We start from the raw sequence: 17196 nt of genomic DNA on the forward strand, positions 1-17196 counted from the left end.
CTGGTCACCAGAGGGACAAAGTATTTTGAAAAAATCCACCGGAAACAGTGGATATGTACATTTTGAACCCCTTAGATTAAAAGGCAACATTAAAACCACTCTTTCGTGATGAGGCGACGTTAGGAAAGCGATGTAATGAGTATTAAAAAAAACTTAGTGACGCAAAACAAATGAATGGCAAACAGGCAAATAATACATGTTATCTATTCTATAACATGTATTAATTATATCGATGGTGACGCACGGAAGTTTTCTCAGCTGCGAAATGACATAAAGACATGACTTTGACTGTTTGCAAGTATTTCCGGACTAGTTTTTAAACAGCTTTTATTTTAAAGGAATCCATCGGAAATAGCAGTTCGGGTACAGTAAAGGTAGCCTACCTAGTTTGTAATCCTAGTTCTGCCCCGCTCAGAAACATTAAACACAATTTATCTGTCAAATACAAGCGTGGAAATGCTCACCTTTACACCTTTGTTTGTTTATTCGTGATTTTAATGGCGTGTTTGTCAGCGACGCTACTCTGAGCTAGCATTGTTAGCTAAAAAAGGACAGTGTATAGCGATTGGACAACAGAATATAAACTCGCAATTATTTTGATTGGACGGCTTCGGGTTGAATTTTCTAATAGGTCGCTTTTCAAAGGAGTAAAACAGCCCGCGGACGACAAAACAGACAATATATAAAAAAAACAAACAATACATTGGAGCCGTAGTAGTGGCATTGTATATATTTTGACGAATTTAAGACTTGTTGTTTAGGGAAATTCCGTGACTGCTTCGTTTCTAAGTTAAAGGCCACCAATCGGAAATCAAATAGCCGCCTGTTGCTAGGCAGGTTATGTTAATTTATGCAACGCGGCCATCTCTGCAGCTACCATTCTGAGGTAAGAACAACTTGTACGTTTTCGACAAATGTAAGAAAACCCAGGGTCGCTGGGCGGCCGGCGACATAGCACGACTCATCGGAGATTCTTCGGTTGACTTTAATAAAATGTGCGGCGAGCAGGAACGCGTTTGAACCGGTAAAAAATATCTGTTATTCCCCCCCTTTGGATCTCTTCGTACAATGCTGTTATCGTTCGTAGTCCCACCCAAAATGGAGTCCGTTCTTCCTTGTTCCAGCCGAGTCGAAGGGCTGGGCTCAACTAGAAACGGGGGACGGGTGGGTCGACTCTTCCAATTCGGGCCTTTCCCACCCGAAACTCGCTTTTATCGAAAATACCCGAAAGCGGTCCACGTCGTTGGCGCTGACAAGTTATATTTGCGGCGAAGCGCGGCGCCGCACGGCTACATTTCGGCCGAAATGCTAATGTTGCGGTTCAGTATATTCCCGGCTTTCCGCGGCGCCGCTTTTTGTGGTATGGTCCGGTTTGGGACCGAGAACCTGCGGGGTTAAAACGGGGGGGGATCGAAGCGATTATCGATTATTCCGAACGGGTTTTCGGGCCGCTTCGGAGCCGCGGTTGAGCTCCGCGGCTGCCAGGGAGCCGCGGGTTATCGTCCGGACGCCGTTTGACGAGCGGCCTCTCCGGCAAACTGTGGCCGCGTTTTCGCCCTCCTACCCCCGCTGCGTGACTTGTGCGAGCGCTCGGCACCAGAAGTGACATGCTGGTTTATTTTGGTGTGCTTCCTTCGGCTGGAGGTCCCCCTCTTCCCCTGCTACCACTAACACCTGCACAATAATACTGAAAATAATAATAAAAAAAAGTCAAAATGAGGTCACAAATAAGTGCGTGTGCATGCAGGTCGTGACCTCCTTGATGCAAAGATAGTCTTGTTTTGCCCGGTGTTTACCAAGTTGCCTCCATCAGGACCCGATTGACCTTTTGGGTGATGCAGAAAGTGGAGCTCTAACCAAATGCGCCGTCCGGTCCGTCCACAGGTGTCTCCCCCCCTCCCCTCGCCGCCCGAGTGACAGGTGAAGGCAGGCCCGGCGCCGTGCTGCCATGGAAACCAAGCAGGAACCCTCTGCTGTGTGGAGCCGGGCCGCCAGCGCTGATTCGGCCAACGCCACGCAGGTCCGAGACCAAAGACGGAGGCCGCCGTGTCGGACGACCCACCTCGCGGTGGCAGCGTCGCGCTTTGGACTTTAGGACCAAGATGCCCGTCCTTTTTCTATTACGCGCGCCGGGGATGAGTTTGGGTAGTGATGGCGCCGCTGTGTGCACGTGTTGCAGGTGCATTTCGAAGGCGGCACGGTGGCCCAGATCGTGTACAGCGGGGAGCAGGCGGACCGCGGGCAGCAGCAGGTGGTTTACACCGCCGACGGGAGCTCGTACACCTCGGTGGAGTCTGCGGAGCACACGTTGGTCTACATACACCCTGCGGATGGCACCCAGGTAAGACCCGGAGACAGCGGGTCTCCATCCAGGATGGACCTTCTCTTGTTCCAGTCCACGGTTTTTCACCCGTGCACAGATAGGTGTGTTTGACCAACGAAGGAGGCTTGTACCTGTTAACTTAGGGTTGCGTTAACAAGAGCTTGGCGGATCATGGATCGTCCGAGTTAATGAATCGAATCTTCTCACCGAATCACGAGTCCGAGGTCCCAGTTAACCCGGATGAGTCCCGTGTTTGGCTGCTACGGAGTAAATAAGGCGAGACGGCAGTTCGCTTAAGGAGACGCCGCAGACTCAGTTGATTAGTTTGAAACGGTTCACCAGCTCGAGCCGGCAGACTCACCGGAAACAACACTGACTCAGATGATTTGTTTGAATCGGTCCGTGACTCGAATCGTTCACATAATTGATTTGGAGTGTGAGAGTCCGTAAAATGAACCGATTTTACCACCACTGATAGGGCTGTGCATGATGTGCACACACACATGCCAGCACACACACTCGGAGATGACCCAGATTATGCATCTTTTGCTTCTTATTCGGCATTGGAGTCAAGCATTGCCGGGCTTGTTTGTCACAACCTCTTACCGTAAACCTTCCAGACGGTGTTTACCGACCAGCCTCAGGTGGCCTACATCCAGCAGGACGGCACGACTCAGCAGGTACGCCCCCGCCGGACGCCAGCACGCCGCCTCCCCTTTGAATTCCCCCGTTAACCTGCCGCCATTTCCTTTCCAGGTCACGGTCCTGCTGCCGAGTGGACAGAACATGGGCGCCGCCAACCTGCACGTTCTCAGCAACGTGGCTGAAGCCCCACAAGCCATCCTGGAGCCGGTATCCCAGGTGTGTGTGGAGGGAGCCGTCAGACACACATTCACACACACATTCACACACACACACACACACACAGACTGATGAGGAAGATTATGAGCATACACTCAGCCAAAGACGTCGTTTTCCCGCTAAATTACTCTTGTTTAAAAAAAGGTAATTGAGAGAGTTTAAGAGTATTTTTTATAATTAATTTTAAAAGTATTCATGTTATAAACACAGTTAAAACCAGTTTGGTCTTAAAATGTGACTTAAAAAGGACGATTAATGATGGATTAACAGTTATTGTTATTATATATTCACTTCTGTATTGCTAATAGGCATCGCTAACATTTGCGCAACACATAAACACAACTATATATAATTGGCGATGCTTATACACACTATAACTTTGCACAGGAGCAGCTGTCGGTGTCCAATTCGCTCGCCGACATGGCCGACCACGCCAGCAGCCCCCTGGGGGCCACCGACTGCACGGACGACTCGGAGGAGGACGAGGACGAGGACTCGGAGATGGACGACTGGCAGCCGCGGCGCCCCTTCAACCCGCACAGCCTGTGTGAGTGACGGCCGGTGCGGACGCCGAACCACCCGATGCAAAAAAGAAACAAAAAAAAAAAAAAAAGAGTTCAAATCTCCCGGGATTTGAATTCCAAATGGCGATTACCTTCCAGGGTGCGAGGAGTGTAACACCGCCAACCCGGCGGTGTGCCTGAAACACGGGCCTGTGCATCCCATCCCCAACCGTCCGGTCCTGTCGCGGGCCCGGGCTAGCCTGCCGCTGGTGCTTTACATCGACCGCGCCCTGGGCGGCGTCTTCTCCAAGAGGCGCATCCCCAAGCGCACCCAGTTCGGGCCGGTGGAGGGACCCGTGGTCCCCCAGAACGAGCTGCAGGACCATTACGTTCATCTCAAAGTAAGTCCGGTACCAGATCTGCAGCTTGAACGGCTAGCGGGGAAAGAGAGAGAGCTAGCGACGGGTCGGCACAGATGATCTCATGCTAACAATAACAACAGCACTGACAGTTACATGCTAATAGCTGATGTGATGCAGTAATTATATTCATAGAAGTAGTTAGCAAGTCCGTCTCATAGCTTGGTTCCATGTTCTCCTGTGTCTGCGTGGGGTTCCTCCCTTCATTGGAGACCGTAAGCTGGCCAGATGTGTGAATGAGAGGGTGAATGTTTACCTCTGACTCTCGCCCAGTGACTGCTGGTTTAGGCGCTAGCATCGCCGCAACCCTGCGTAGATGATTAATGAATGAATGTTCAGGCTGCAGTAGATCAAGGAGAACCCTGGACACCTGCGTGGCTGCAATGAGAGGTACAGCTGGGTGTCATCTGCATAGAAGTGTGTGTTCTTAACAGTGTTTAGGGGAAAGGTGAACACCATGACGTATCTGACCTGGTCTCACCCGGTGTTTCTTCTCCGTTTGTCAGCTGTGCATGCTGGACGCCGAGAAGGTCGGCGACAGTCCCGACGACACCTGGTTCGACCTGTCGGACGAGGACAGCTGCAACTGGATGATGTTCGTTAGGCCGGCGCAGAACCACCTGGAGCAGAACCTGGTAGCGTACCAGTACGGCTCGGAGATCTTCTACATCACCATCAAGAACATCCAGCCCAAGCAGGAGCTCAAGGCGGGTGGAGTTCCCACGTGGCGTTGCCACCACAACCGGCGAGGGCTTTGCTCAGGAGGTGCTCAGATGTTTGGCTTTCCCTCACCAGGTCTGGTACGCGGCCTCCTACGCCCAGTTTGTCAACCAGAAGATCCACAGCGTCACGGAGGAGGAGAGGAAAGGTGATATCACAGTGTTATAACACTTCATTGGGAGTACGTGTCAGTTGCAGTTGTCCCCAGCTAGCACGCACACACACACACACACACACACACACTCACACACACACACACACGCACACACTCACTCTGCCCCCCCGTTCAGTGCTGCGGGAGCAGGAGAAGAACTGGCCGTGCTACGAGTGTAACCGCCGCTTCGTCAGCTCGGAGCAGCTGCAGCAGCACCTCAACATGCACGACGACAAGCTGACCTCCGTCAGCAGGTACCGTTTCACCTTCGCCGCCTCCCGCCGGCGAGCCCGCCATGCCGCACGCCATTTCAAAACGCCCCCTCCCCCGCCACAGGTCCAGGGGCCGCGGTCGAGGACGAGGCAGGAGGCGGCTCGGGACGGGGAGGCGACCCGGACGCCCGCCGAAATTCCTCCGCCTGGATCCGCCACCGGGAGACGGCGCCGGCGACAAGACACCTGTGAGTGCACTTGTCGTGTTTACAAGGGGGCGGGGCTTGGTTGGCGGCGCCGCGTGACTGACGTGCAGCTGAACTTTGTGCAAGGAGATGCTGGAGCTCGCGGAGAAGCACCCCCCGGAGGACAGGGCGGCGGCGGTTGCCCAGAATGGGCTGGCGGCGGCGGAGCCAGACGCCACCGCCACGGAAACAGAGGGCCGGGTCGCGATGTCATCAGGGGAGCCCTCCGACACCCCGGCCTCAGACCTGCCCGTCGCGCTGAAGGAGGATCCGGCGGCGGGCGGCCAGCCGGACGCCCACCTCACCTCTCAGGACCTGCGCCGCGCAAAAAGGATACGGGTAAGATGGCGGCGGCGGCGATAGCGCCAAGCAAAACGCAACCGGGAGGCTAATATCTAGCGTGGGTTGCCCAGAATCTGCCTCTCAACCATGTGTCTCTCTCCCTCAATGCGTCCCTCCGCCCAAGGTGGATGTGCAGGTAGGTGGGACGAGGCGAACGCCTGAAAAGACCACATCTCCATCTTCCATGGGGTGAATGTGCACAAGACTGTGCATCCGTAGCGCGCTCTCGAGGCGTTTTAGAAGCTCCGGCGAAGACACGAGGAGGGGTCTCGCCGCTGACGTGTCCTCCTCCTTCCTCAGAACGCGGCGCTGCAGCATCACTTCATCAGGAAGACCTTCCGTCCGTTCAAGTGCACCCACTGCGGGAAAGCCTTCAGGGAGAAGGACAAGCTGGACCAGCACCTGCGCGTCCACAGCCAGGAGGCCTACGCCTTCTCCTGCCACATCTGCACCAAGAGCTTCTCCAGCGACTGCGCCCTGGAGGACCACCTGCTGGTGCACGCCGAAAGCCGCTCCTTCTCCTGCGTCTACTGCCAGGAGACCTTCGAGCGGCAGGACCTGCTGAAGGACCACGTGGGCGTGCACGCCGTGGACGGACACTTCTCCTGCCCCTCCTGCAGGAAGCAGTTCACCGACTTCATCCAGGTAAGTGGCCGGAGAACCCGGGCGTCTCTGCGCCCGGCGGGCGCCGACGCTAACGGACGCTAATCTCCCGCAGCTGAAGAAGCATATCCGCTGCTTCCACTCGGAGAAGATCTTCCAGTGTCCAAACTGCGAGAAGGCCTTCTGCCGTCCCGACAAGCTGCGGCTGCACATGCTGCGGCACTCCGACCGCAAGGACTTCCTGTGCTCCACCTGCGGGAAGCAGTTCAAGGTGAGGACGCCGGCGAGGTGGGCGGGCGGGCGGGCGGGGGAGGCCGTTTGGTCGCGGGCGGCATTTACAACGTCCGGCTTTTCAGCGTAAGGACAAGCTGCGGGAGCACATGCAGCGCATGCACAATCCCGACCGCGAGGCCAAGAAAGCCGACCGCATCCACCGCTCCAAGACCCTGAAGCTGAAGGTTCCCACCACCGACTTCGAGAGCTTCATCTTCAAGTGCCGCGTGTGCATGATGGGCTTCAGGCGGCGGGGGATGCTGGTGAGCAGCTTGCGCGGGGTCGGGGGCTGAGATGTTTTTGCGAAAGCGTGAGCCGTGGTCCACGATCTCCTCCCGCTCCTCCTTCTCCACCCTCACGCGGCTGCAGGTCAACCACTTGTCCAAGCGGCACCCGGAGATGCGGATCGACGACGTGCCCGAGCTGACGCTGCCCATCATCAAACCCAACAGGGACTATTTCTGCCAGTACTGCGACAAGGTCAGCTCACCCTGCAAGTGTGTGTGTGTGTGTGTGTGTGTGTGTGTGTGTGTGTGTGTGCGTGCACGGAGCTCCATGCAGAATGCCACTTTCTATTTGTTACATCGCTTCTTGCCTTGGCCACATTCACATAATTGTCACATTTTAGCACTTAGCATTGTAGCATTTTTACACTGAGCAGTGTTTAGTTTTTTTATTATATCAGCATTTTGCAGGTTCGCTTTAAACATTTCAGCCTTGAGTATTTGGTGTTTTTTTTTTTTTTTTGACCATTTATATTTCAATATTTTACATTTTATCTGGGCATCTTGTGTTTCATTTTTAGCATTTCCCATTATAGCATTTCACATTGTAACATTTCACCACTGAGCTTTACAATTCCAATAATTTTGCATTTCACATTTTTGCATTTTCAGGCATTTAACATTTACCGTATTTTTCGGACTATACGTCGCTCCGGATTATATGTCGCACCAGCCAAAAATGCATAATAAAGAACGAAAAAAACATACATAAGTCGCACTGGAGTATAAGTCGCATTTGGGGGGGGGGGGGGGGGGGTTTATTTAATAAAATACAACAACAAGAACAGACATGTCATTTGAAATTTTAATGACGAACAATTTAAAATAAAAATAGAATAGAGGCAACAACAGGCTGAGCGATATGCTTACATTACATGACACAACTGAGAAAGTGCGTGGTATGTTAATATAACATACTAACACTTATTCTGATAACTCTAGCATAAATAACATGATAAGAAGTTTACCAAAACCATCCGTGTCACTCCAAATACCCGGTAACTAAAATCCCATGAAATCTTCATCCTCGGTGTCACTTCTCATCACCTCCGCTAACTCCGGAGGTAGAAGATGCGGCGCTTCCTCTTCTACGTCACTTCCGTCAGACTCATCGTCACTTCCGCTTCCAACTATTCCAGCCTTTCTGAATCCTGCCAGAACGGTTTCGGTCGTCACCGAAGCCCATGCTTTTTCCATCCGTTCGATAACTTCCACCAAAGTTGCACGGCGCATTCGTTCCTCCAGCTGTGGCCGCCTAGCTTTTAGCCCGCGATTGGCTTTTTTTGTTGTCTTCATTTCAGTTAGAGTTACCTCCGCTTTTCGCCGGTCTCTTACAAGCTTCTGGCTAACTCCAAACTTTCTCTCTGCAGCTCCATTACTGTTTTCAGCTGCATATTTTACTACTCGCAGCTTGTAATCAGCAGAATAGGATTTCCTTTTCGGTGCCGTTTTTGTTAAGTTCTTCGCTAATGTTGAAATTATTATCACAGGCCTATAGCGCCCTCTTGCGGTTCAATGTGCAAATAACATGTGAAATTATATACCGGTACCGGTAATAATGTGTTAAAAATTTCACACATAAGTGGCTCCAGAGTATAAGTCGCACCCCCCCACCAAACTATGAAAAAAAACGCGACTTATAGTCCGGAACATACGGTAATATTTTTGCAATTTCGCATTTTATATTATCGCATTTTGTAATTTAACATTTCCAATTATTGCATTATGCAGTTTAGCATTTCACATATCAGAGTTGAGCATTTAGCATTTAATTTTTTTGCATTTCACATTCAGTTTTTGGCATTTTAGCAATTTTAGCATTAAGCATTTCCCATTATAGCATTATAGCATTTACTTTCCATTCACTTCCTCATACCACTTCCTGGAAGGGCTTCCTTAACTTCCTGCCAGTGCACACCTGCTCATTTAAAGCCAAAAATGGCTGCCTGACCAGTGTGGCGTGCTGACCTGCGTGCAGGTGTACAAGAGCGCAAGCAAGAGGAAGGCGCACATCCTGAAGAACCACCCGGGGGCGGAGCTACCTCCCAGCATCCGCAAGCTGCGTCCGGCGGCCCCCGGCGAGCCCGACCCCATGCTGAGCACGCACACGCAGCTGACGGGCACCATCGCCACGGCGCCCGTTTGCTGCCCGCACTGCGCCAAGCAGTACAGCAGCAAGGTGAGTTGGAGTTGGCGGCGCGTGCGGTAGGCGTGCGGTCGCGTGGCGGCGGGAGCTAACGTCTGCGTTACCGCCGGCGTCTCAGACCAAGATGGTGCAGCACATCAGGAAGAAACACCCGGAGTTCGCGCAGCTGGCCAACGCCATCCAGTCGCCGCTGACGACGGCGGTGATCAGCAGCGCCCCCGCGGTCATCAGCGTGGACGGCGGCGTCGCCGAGCCCGTCGTGGTGAGAGAACCAGAGACGCCGTTTCTTTTCCTTTAGCTAAAAACACAAGATTCCAGAAGGTGACGGAGAGTTTGCTCCTCAGACCACCGACCTGCTGACGCAGGCCATGACGGAGCTCTCGCAGACGCTCACCACCGACTTTCGCACGGCGCAGGGCGACTACCAGCGCATCCAGTACATCCCCGTCTCCCAGGCGGGCGGCGGCCTGTCCCAGCCGCAGCACATCCAGCTGCAGGTGCTGCAGGTGGCGCCGGTGAGTCCTCGGCACCGCCGCCGTCTCCGTGGGGTTTGGTGGCGGAGCCCGCCGCCCATCTGTCTCTCCTTGTCCCTCAGGCCTCCTCGCCGCACTCCCAGCATCCCACGGTGGACGTGGCCCAGCTGCAGGACCCTCACGGCTACAGCCAGCACGCCATCCAGGTGCAGCACATCCAGGTGACGGAGCCCGCCGGCGCCGGGCAGGGCGCCGCCCAGGTGAGCTACACTTCCTGTCACTCACATTCCCCCTCCAGGTCACAAATACTCAACACCGCCGCCGTCTCTCAGGTTACCGGTGCGCCCCTGAGTCCCGGCTCACAGCCGGCCAATCAGGATCTGAGCCCGACCCAGCTGACCCCCGTCACCCTGGCGCAGACCCTCCAGAGCGGCGGCGGTAGCACAAATCAGCCGGCGTCCGCACAGCCGTCACAGCAGGGGGGATCAACGCAGCACACGTACATACCTGGGAACTGGAACTACCGGGGCTACTGTAAGACATACATACACACACACACACACACACACACACACACACACACACACACACACACACACACACGGCGATATCACATGGCCGCTCTCCTGTCACCACAGCCTCAGAGATCCAGATGATGGCGCTGCCTCACACGCAGTATGTGATCGCCGACGGCGGCGCGCCCGTGACCGGGGTCCCTGGCAGTCAGGTCAAGACGGTGAGCGACTCGCACCATTTTCGCCTGACGCCTTGTGATCATGTGACTACAACGCCACCAACTCGAAGCTGATTGGCTACAAGTGCAGCTTAGGTGTTTTTTTTCAGTTTCGAAGAGTTGCTCAGTGTTTTCCGATCAGAGGCAAAAGTTGGGTGCTAGCGGGGTGAGCGTTTGACACCGACATGCTGTCGTCTCACTGGTGCTAAAATTCAGTGGGACGCCGCTGTCACTAAGTAGCCCAGAGAAAATCATGGAAAAATCAGCGGTGACACACGGAGACGGAGAAGTTTACGGGGGTTTGGTGCAGCGGATGGATTGATGGTTTTAAAAAGAGGAGCGACTTCACTCACCCATACAAATTTTAAGATACAAAGTGTAGCATAAGTTACATTTAGCAACACACTGTAGCATTATAGCTAGATCTTCAAGGTAAATACACTTAATAAAAGCAATACATTCTCTTATTATTTATTTTACGTTTATTGATTTATTATTTATTAAGTTAATTTAGTTAAGTACATTATTCTTGTTTAAAAACACATGACCAGGCTGGAATTGATTAATAGCATTTCAGCTCGGGGAAAGTTAATTGAGTTAGGAGCTCGGTCCGGAACAAATTAAAACGGCAAGTCAAGGTTTAAAAATTGAAATTTTAGCTTTACAACTGTTTTACGCTTTCGGTCGGTCCCTGAACGCCCCGCAGGGCTCTCCGTGGGAACATCCCCCTCACGCAGAGATGCCCTATTGTTTCTGTTTCTGAGCTGATGGCGCCGTCTTTTTCTGGCAGACGCACTTTGTGATCTCCGATGGTCAGACGGAGCTGGACGCCAAGCAGTCCGGGCCCCAGGGCGCCGCCGCCGCTGGGGCCGCCGCCCACGGGGAGCACCTGGAGGAGCAGCAGCAGCAGCAGGCGGCGCCGTCGGGCCAGCAGGCCGCCACGCAGTACATCATCACCACTACCACCAACGGCGGTGCCGCCAGCGCGGTCCACATCACCAAACCCTGAGCCTCCCGCGGCGACGCCCGCCATTCCCTGCGAGGACGCACACGTGTGAAGGAGGAGCCGCCGCACGCTGTCAGGGGCCCGCCCATCATGTCGCTGCTAAAAAACAGAACTCATGTCAAGTTGTGATCTTTCAACCGAATGTATGAACACTACAGGAAGAGGTGGGAGGGTGTGACGGCGCCCTCCGCGGGCCCAAGTGGCACCGTTGCGTGTTAGCGACATCCTCAGACTCTCATCTCGGAGCCATGACGGCACCGAAAATCTAGTTGTTTTTTTTTTTTTTTGTAAATGAAGGTCAGAGGAAAGTAGGATATAAAGGAAACCCTGCTGCTGCCCTTTAGCTCTGCCTCACTGTCATTCTGGTGTGTGTGTGTGTGTGTGTGTGTGTGTTTGAGTTTTAACTCAATGTGCATGACAATATTTTATCCACAAACATGCAGGCCGAGCTCACGTGGATTCACTTTATCCAAATGCCAAAATCACCGCGCTTGAGTTTTAAAGGGAACCCGCCTGGGAGGTAGAAATACACTTTATTGTTTGTCTGTTATTTAAAAAAAAAAGCCCCAAGAATTCTTATTTCTTTAAAATTGTGATTTATAACATTTTAACTCTGGGGTGCCACCATTGTTTTACTACACTGTTGACATATACAGGTTGCTCGTGTTAACTTTGGCTAGCGTTAGCTTTGGCTTGCTACGGTACGTTATATCTGCTAATAATGCCACATTTTGCTGCTTTTGGGTGCAATTTGCAGTTGGAGGGAAGCAAAGTGACTCTTGCTAGACTATACAGCTTTCCAAAGCCCACCAAAAGAAGAAAGTAGTGGAAAATTGCTTGTGGACGTAAGATGGATTTAGCCGAGCTAAGTGAGGCTGCCGAAAGAGTTCATGGGCGCTGCTAGTTTTAAAAGCAGACAAGCAATCAAAAGGTCCTCTGGAAATTAGCGAAGCCCGCTGGAAGACACACCAAAGGCAGGAAACGCTGGATGAAAACCGGGTACGAGAACAATCGCGGAGGAAGCCACAGTGAACAGCAGACGACAACAAAAGCTCTGTTAGCTTCTGTTAGCATAGCAACGTACTTTGGCGCTCTGACACCTCTTGGCGTCATTACTTTGAAGCTCATTTGGAAATTTGCCTTCTGAGCCAAAGGTCAACCATGAGACGTTACGACCCCGACGGCACTGAGACCTAAACAACAATGGCTGCCAAGCAGTGAGAAGATTTCGTTAAAATTTATTGACTGTATTGTTTTTATGTAGCTGCTACGAATCAATCAAACAGCGTCTTGTTAAGCAGGGATCCCTTTAAGACTTTTGTCGTGAAAGTGTGTGCGTTTGTTGACGTGCATGAAATTTTTTTAGCCAAAGCTTAAATACACACAGGCTCAGCTTACAGCTATACACTTCCAAATGCCAATATCACAGCACTTTTAACTTTAAAACGTTTATTTTGAAAGGGTGCGTGTTCTCACCACTCAATCGTCCCGCTTAGAAACCTGGACCGGAAGTCGAAGAGGAAGAAACCAAGTGATGGGGGGGAGGAATGTACCAATTAATACGGAATCCACAGGGGGACCGGAAGTGAGCCAACAGGTAAGGAGGACGATGCAGCGTCGGACCGGAAATGACGACAAGTGCCGATCGACGGTGTGTATGTGTGTGTTGTGTAAATATTTGTTAATTAAAAAAAAGGTGTGTATCTGTGTGGTGTACGACGCATCTGTTGACGCGTGAAAACTCGAGAAAAACAAAAAAATTAAAAATACAATAAAATATGAACTCAATAAGATATAGATTCTCCTATATAAACTACCCGAATTCTGAAGGATCCACGCAGTTTTTCTCTCCACTCGGATCGGATCACGGGAGACACCTTGATGCTGAAAAGCCACAAAAAAAAAAAAAAGATTAAAAACTTTATTTTTATTTTGAAAGTCCAGCAACCGGGGAAACTCACCGGCATTTTCTGCAGCGTTTCTCCTCCACCACTAGATGGCAGCACTGCTTCAAACAACACCTGCCCTAAAGGGCCAGTACGCCCACCCCTGCACACACACACACACACACACACCCACACACACACACTCACTAGAGTTCTCCATGTGTTGGACTGTTCTGAAGACCTCCACCCATGGAGGTTATGGGTGGAGGCGTTCCTGGCCCTTGACTTTTGTCCTCGCAGCATTCCTGAGCGGCGAGAACCCGTTGGACGTGCTCGGCGTGTCCCGCGGCGTTCGTCCCCGCCTCCCTCTGACATCTCTGGACGCGACGTGGTGGCGGCCGCTTCGCCTCGATGCCGCCGCTGAGTGACCAGCACCTCCGCCCCGGGGGTCACGGGGTCGCGGGATGTGCGGCGCCGGCGGCGGAGAACCCAGAGGCCGTTGGGCGCCGGAGGAGGCGGGCGGAGGAGTTATGGTGAGTGAACCTGATTTTCCTCTCAGAACCTGCTTCCCTGTGAACGTTCCGGTCTCCTCCAGGTCTTCCTGCTGGTCCGGGCTGCGGGCCCGGCGTGGCTTCGTGCCGGCCGCCATGGCGTGGTGGCTCTGCGGCCCGGCGGCCCCCCTGGATCCAACCCGCTCCTTATCGGACGCCTGCTTGGCGCTCCTGGCGGTGGCGGCGTTGTGGGCCGTCCTCGCCATCTGCGCCCGCTTCCTGAGGACCTTCCTCGCACCGCAGGTGAGTCCACCTGCTCGGGGGCGGAGCCTGTCACAATGGCAATGGCGCCGTCAATCATGTGTCCGTTTCCCATCCAAGGAGGCGGAGCCTAATCAGCAGGAGGAGCTAGAGATTCTGGAGCAGAGCAGGACGGAGCCCCGGTGAGAAGATCTGCTCGTTCCTTTGCCGGAAAACATCTCACGAGCTGACCTGCTGGTCGGCCATTGGTTGCTATGGTTACCAGAAACCTCGACAGAGGTCTTTCCGGCTCTGATTTTGTTGTTTATGAAATATAAACATGCAGGAAAGAGAGGATGAACAGTTGTGAAATACGAACGAGTGAATGGTGGAACATCTCTATATGTAGCGCTGTGATTGGTCCACAGTGAAGCCACCTCCCAGCCAATGACAGCTGAGATAGGCTGCAGCACCAGCCCAATGACGTGAATGAATCAATAAATATATATACAGTATGCAAAAAAATAAAGGGAACAATTAAACAACAGAACGTAAAGCCAAATGTTCCCTTTATTTTTATACATATATATATATATTTATATATAAATATCAATGTGAATCAGCCTACTTCCCCTGTGTGTCCACCAGGGGCTGCTGGCCGGACAGCGTCCCCGCCCCCCTGGCCGTGGCGCTGGTTGACGGCCTGCTGCTGTGTCTGCTCCAGGAGCCCCTGACTGACCCCGGCCCGCCCCACATCCAGGACCTGCTCGCCAGGCTGCAGGTGAGGCTGGAAAAGAGGGTCCAGGGGGTCCAGGGGGCAAATCCAGACTTACCCCCGGCCCTGGTTCCTCCACAGGCGGTGTCTGACAGGCTGGACCTGGTGGGTTCTGACCCGGAGGGTGGAGGCTCTGCTTTGACTGATAAGGTGATGCTCATCCACTCCTACCTGAAGCAAAGGTGAAACCTGTGTGTGTGTGTGTGTGTGTGTGTGTGTGTGTGGTTGCCTAGTGACAACCAGGTAGTGAGGTCATTACTCACTTCTGTAGCATCACAGGCAGGAAGCTCTGACCCGTTGGTGTGGCTTGTTGCCCGGCAACCAGGACGACAATTTGTCTAAAACGGACAATTATTAAGTAACGACAGGGGTGGAAACGGAGCTAACGGCGCCCCCTCTGGCAGGACCGGGTCACTGCAGCGGCTCGTCCGGCAACAGGAGGACTTCGAAGGCGGCGTGCAGGAGCTGCTGGAGGGGCTGGACCAGCTCTGGGCTCAGCTGGAGGAGCTGCACGCTGGCGTGACCCTCAGCAAGGGGAGACGGGGCAGCAGAGACCTGGCCTCGGCGCTGGCTGATGCCGAGGTAAGCGGTGGCGGCGGCGATCAATCGCCGCAAACCGATTGGCGATCAATGCTGATGCCTCGATCTGTTCCCCTGCGAAGGCCCTGCAGGACGTCCTGAGCGGCTACAGGAACGAACTCCAGAGCTGCCGGGCTCGTCTGAAGGACAGCACGCAGCTCCTGCAGGTAGACACTCACACACACACACACACACACACACACACACCTGATGAACCCATGTGTCCATCTCCAGGAGTTAACATGGAATCACGCTCACATGAGCGCCAGGGTCGGCGGCGCCGAGTCCATCTGGCCCGAGCTGCTGCTTCAGACCAACATGGAGCAGGTAGAACCCCCCCGCTCTGAACCTCAACGCTGACCTTTGACCTTTAGACCTGCAGGCACTCAATAACTTTCAGGATCTTTCATGCGACGGCGGAACATCTCACACTTGTGCAGCTGGAGGGGGTGCAGGAGAACTTCTCCTCCCTGGAGCAGCAGATCTCCACCTTCCAGACCCACCTGGAGGGTCTGGACCAGGACGGACCCGCAGGTTCCTCCGGCTCCTCCCGCCGCTCCTCGCCGGCGCCCAGCGGACGCTCCAGTGATGTTTCTCCGCAGTCGCGTGCCTCCACGGCGGCGTTTGACGACGCCGACGAAGACGTCGACCCCCTTCCCTCTCTGTGCCAGAGGTCGGCGCTGGGTTTGACCTCCGCGTTCGACCGCCTGCGGAAACCAGGAAGGAGGAAATGACATCAGCGACCAGACGCTCCGAATGTAGGGGATATCATTATTTTTTATTTATTGAAATATCAATGTGATTATGTTATCAAATGTTCATCATTTGCTGGTTCGCTTCCAAAACGGTTTATTTATTGTCGTCTTCATGTGTGTATCACTGACAGGTTTGATTTTGAAAAGGTTCTTCTTGATTTGTGTGTTTTGATTTTTTTAAACTGCAATTCTAAATGTGGCCACAAGGGGGCAGTATTTGACCACCAGAGGCGCCTCCTGGCCGGGATTACCTGGCTAGATGTTCTCCAGGTGGGATTAAGGTCCGGATTAGACCCCTTTATCGATCGGAACGAATCCGGGGATCGATAGATAGATTGCATCATTTAATCCAAGTTTGGCTTCGACTGCAATCAGATTAAAAGTCCTGTGTGGAAATTAAACTGCCGCCTTCTTTTTACTTTCTTCACTAATCTCTAATCTACAGATTGTATCACAGGAAGTTGTGTGTTTTCATGTTTGTTTTTTATCCCTTTTATTGCCAGAGAGTGGAGTTGAGCGTGTGTGTGTGTTTGTGTGTTTGTGTGTGTGTGTGTGTGTGTGTGTGTGTGTGTGTGTGTGTGTGTGTGTGTGTGTGTGTGTGTGTGTGTGTAGGGGCTGGCGACTGTTCCTATGACCAGAATATAAGTGTGAAATAAAAAAAGGTTTCGACGAGGCTTTGTTTGGTTACACATGTGCATGTGTGTGAGTGTGTGTGTGTGTGGTGTGTGTGTGTGTGTGTGTGTATGGGGGGGGGGGGGGGGGGGCGAAAGGCAGCTCAAGTGTGTGTTGTTTCAGAAAACAAGGTTCAAGGCAGAGGTCAATCCCCTGCCTTACTCCGACAATTACACCGTATCGGGTGTTGGCGGCGTGCATGCAGTGAGGAGAACACTAACACACACACACACACACACACACACACACACACACACACACACCAAATGCACGTTCATGCAGACAAAATTTTGCAAAATGAATCCCTCAGGTGGAGGTTGTCGTGTGTGTGTGCGTGTGTGTGTGTGTGTGCGTGTGTGTGTGTGTGTGTGTGTGTGTGTGTGTGTGCACACCATACCCAGGCTCTGCCTCCTGATTGGTTGAATAAATGGCAAGAGTTGTCTGTTTCGGGTTCTTGCTAAATAACTGGAATTGAATAAAAGGGTATTTTCTGGATATTAA

General features: G+C 52.8%; 2 protein-coding genes and 1 long non-coding RNA gene across 7 annotated transcripts; 2 read left to right on the forward strand and 1 right to left on the reverse strand.

Moving 5' to 3' along the window:
* The first annotated feature begins 789 nt into the window (after window positions 1-789).
* On the forward strand, window positions 790-11640 carry prdm10 (PR domain containing 10). Of its 4 annotated transcripts, none has more exons than XM_086165128.1 (23): window positions 790-886; window positions 1885-2020; window positions 2180-2341; window positions 2944-3003; window positions 3080-3184; window positions 3572-3731; window positions 3847-4088; window positions 4613-4813; window positions 4902-4974; window positions 5117-5234; window positions 5317-5440; window positions 5525-5776; window positions 6080-6424; window positions 6498-6653; window positions 6739-6918; window positions 7025-7135; window positions 8918-9118; window positions 9204-9347; window positions 9430-9600; window positions 9681-9818; window positions 9891-10092; window positions 10197-10294; window positions 11082-11640. In XM_086165128.1, the coding sequence occupies exons 2-23, from the start codon at window positions 1949-1951 to the stop codon at window positions 11298-11300; spliced, it is 3534 nt and encodes a 1177-aa protein (XP_086021254.1). In that variant the 5' UTR covers window positions 790-886; window positions 1885-1948; the 3' UTR covers window positions 11301-11640. The 4 variants fall into 4 exon arrangements, with proteins under 4 accessions (XP_086021254.1, XP_086021255.1, XP_086021256.1 ...); XM_086165129.1 differs by lacking the exon at window positions 790-886 and adding an exon at window positions 951-1024; XM_086165130.1 differs by lacking the exon at window positions 790-886 and adding an exon at window positions 1094-1164.
* On the reverse strand, window positions 11335-13552 carry LOC147224134 (uncharacterized). The gene is made up of 3 exons (XR_015107502.1): window positions 13259-13552; window positions 13115-13181; window positions 11335-11396 (listed from the first exon to the last, which is right to left on the reverse strand). It is a non-coding gene; the product is annotated as an uncharacterized LOC147224134 (long non-coding RNA).
* On the forward strand, window positions 13477-16138 carry LOC147224135 (uncharacterized). 2 transcript variants are annotated; one of them, XM_086165139.1, is made up of 9 exons: window positions 13478-13716; window positions 13779-13977; window positions 14056-14117; window positions 14563-14695; window positions 14771-14871; window positions 15094-15271; window positions 15352-15435; window positions 15503-15595; window positions 15709-16138. In XM_086165139.1, the coding sequence occupies exons 1-9, from the start codon at window positions 13595-13597 to the stop codon at window positions 16000-16002; spliced, it is 1266 nt and encodes a 421-aa protein (XP_086021265.1). In that variant the 5' UTR covers window positions 13478-13594; the 3' UTR covers window positions 16003-16138. The 2 variants fall into 2 exon arrangements, with proteins under 2 accessions (XP_086021266.1, XP_086021265.1); XM_086165140.1 differs by lacking the exon at window positions 15503-15595 and having other exon boundaries at window positions 13477-13716.
* The last annotated feature ends 1058 nt before the right edge of the window (window positions 16139-17196 follow it).

This window comes from Fistularia commersonii, chromosome 18, assembly GCF_037954325.1.
Source record: "Fistularia commersonii isolate RoL2024-O1a breed Wild chromosome 18, RoL_Fcom_v1.0, whole genome shotgun sequence".
NCBI lineage: Eukaryota > Metazoa > Chordata > Actinopteri > Syngnathiformes > Fistulariidae > Fistularia > Fistularia commersonii.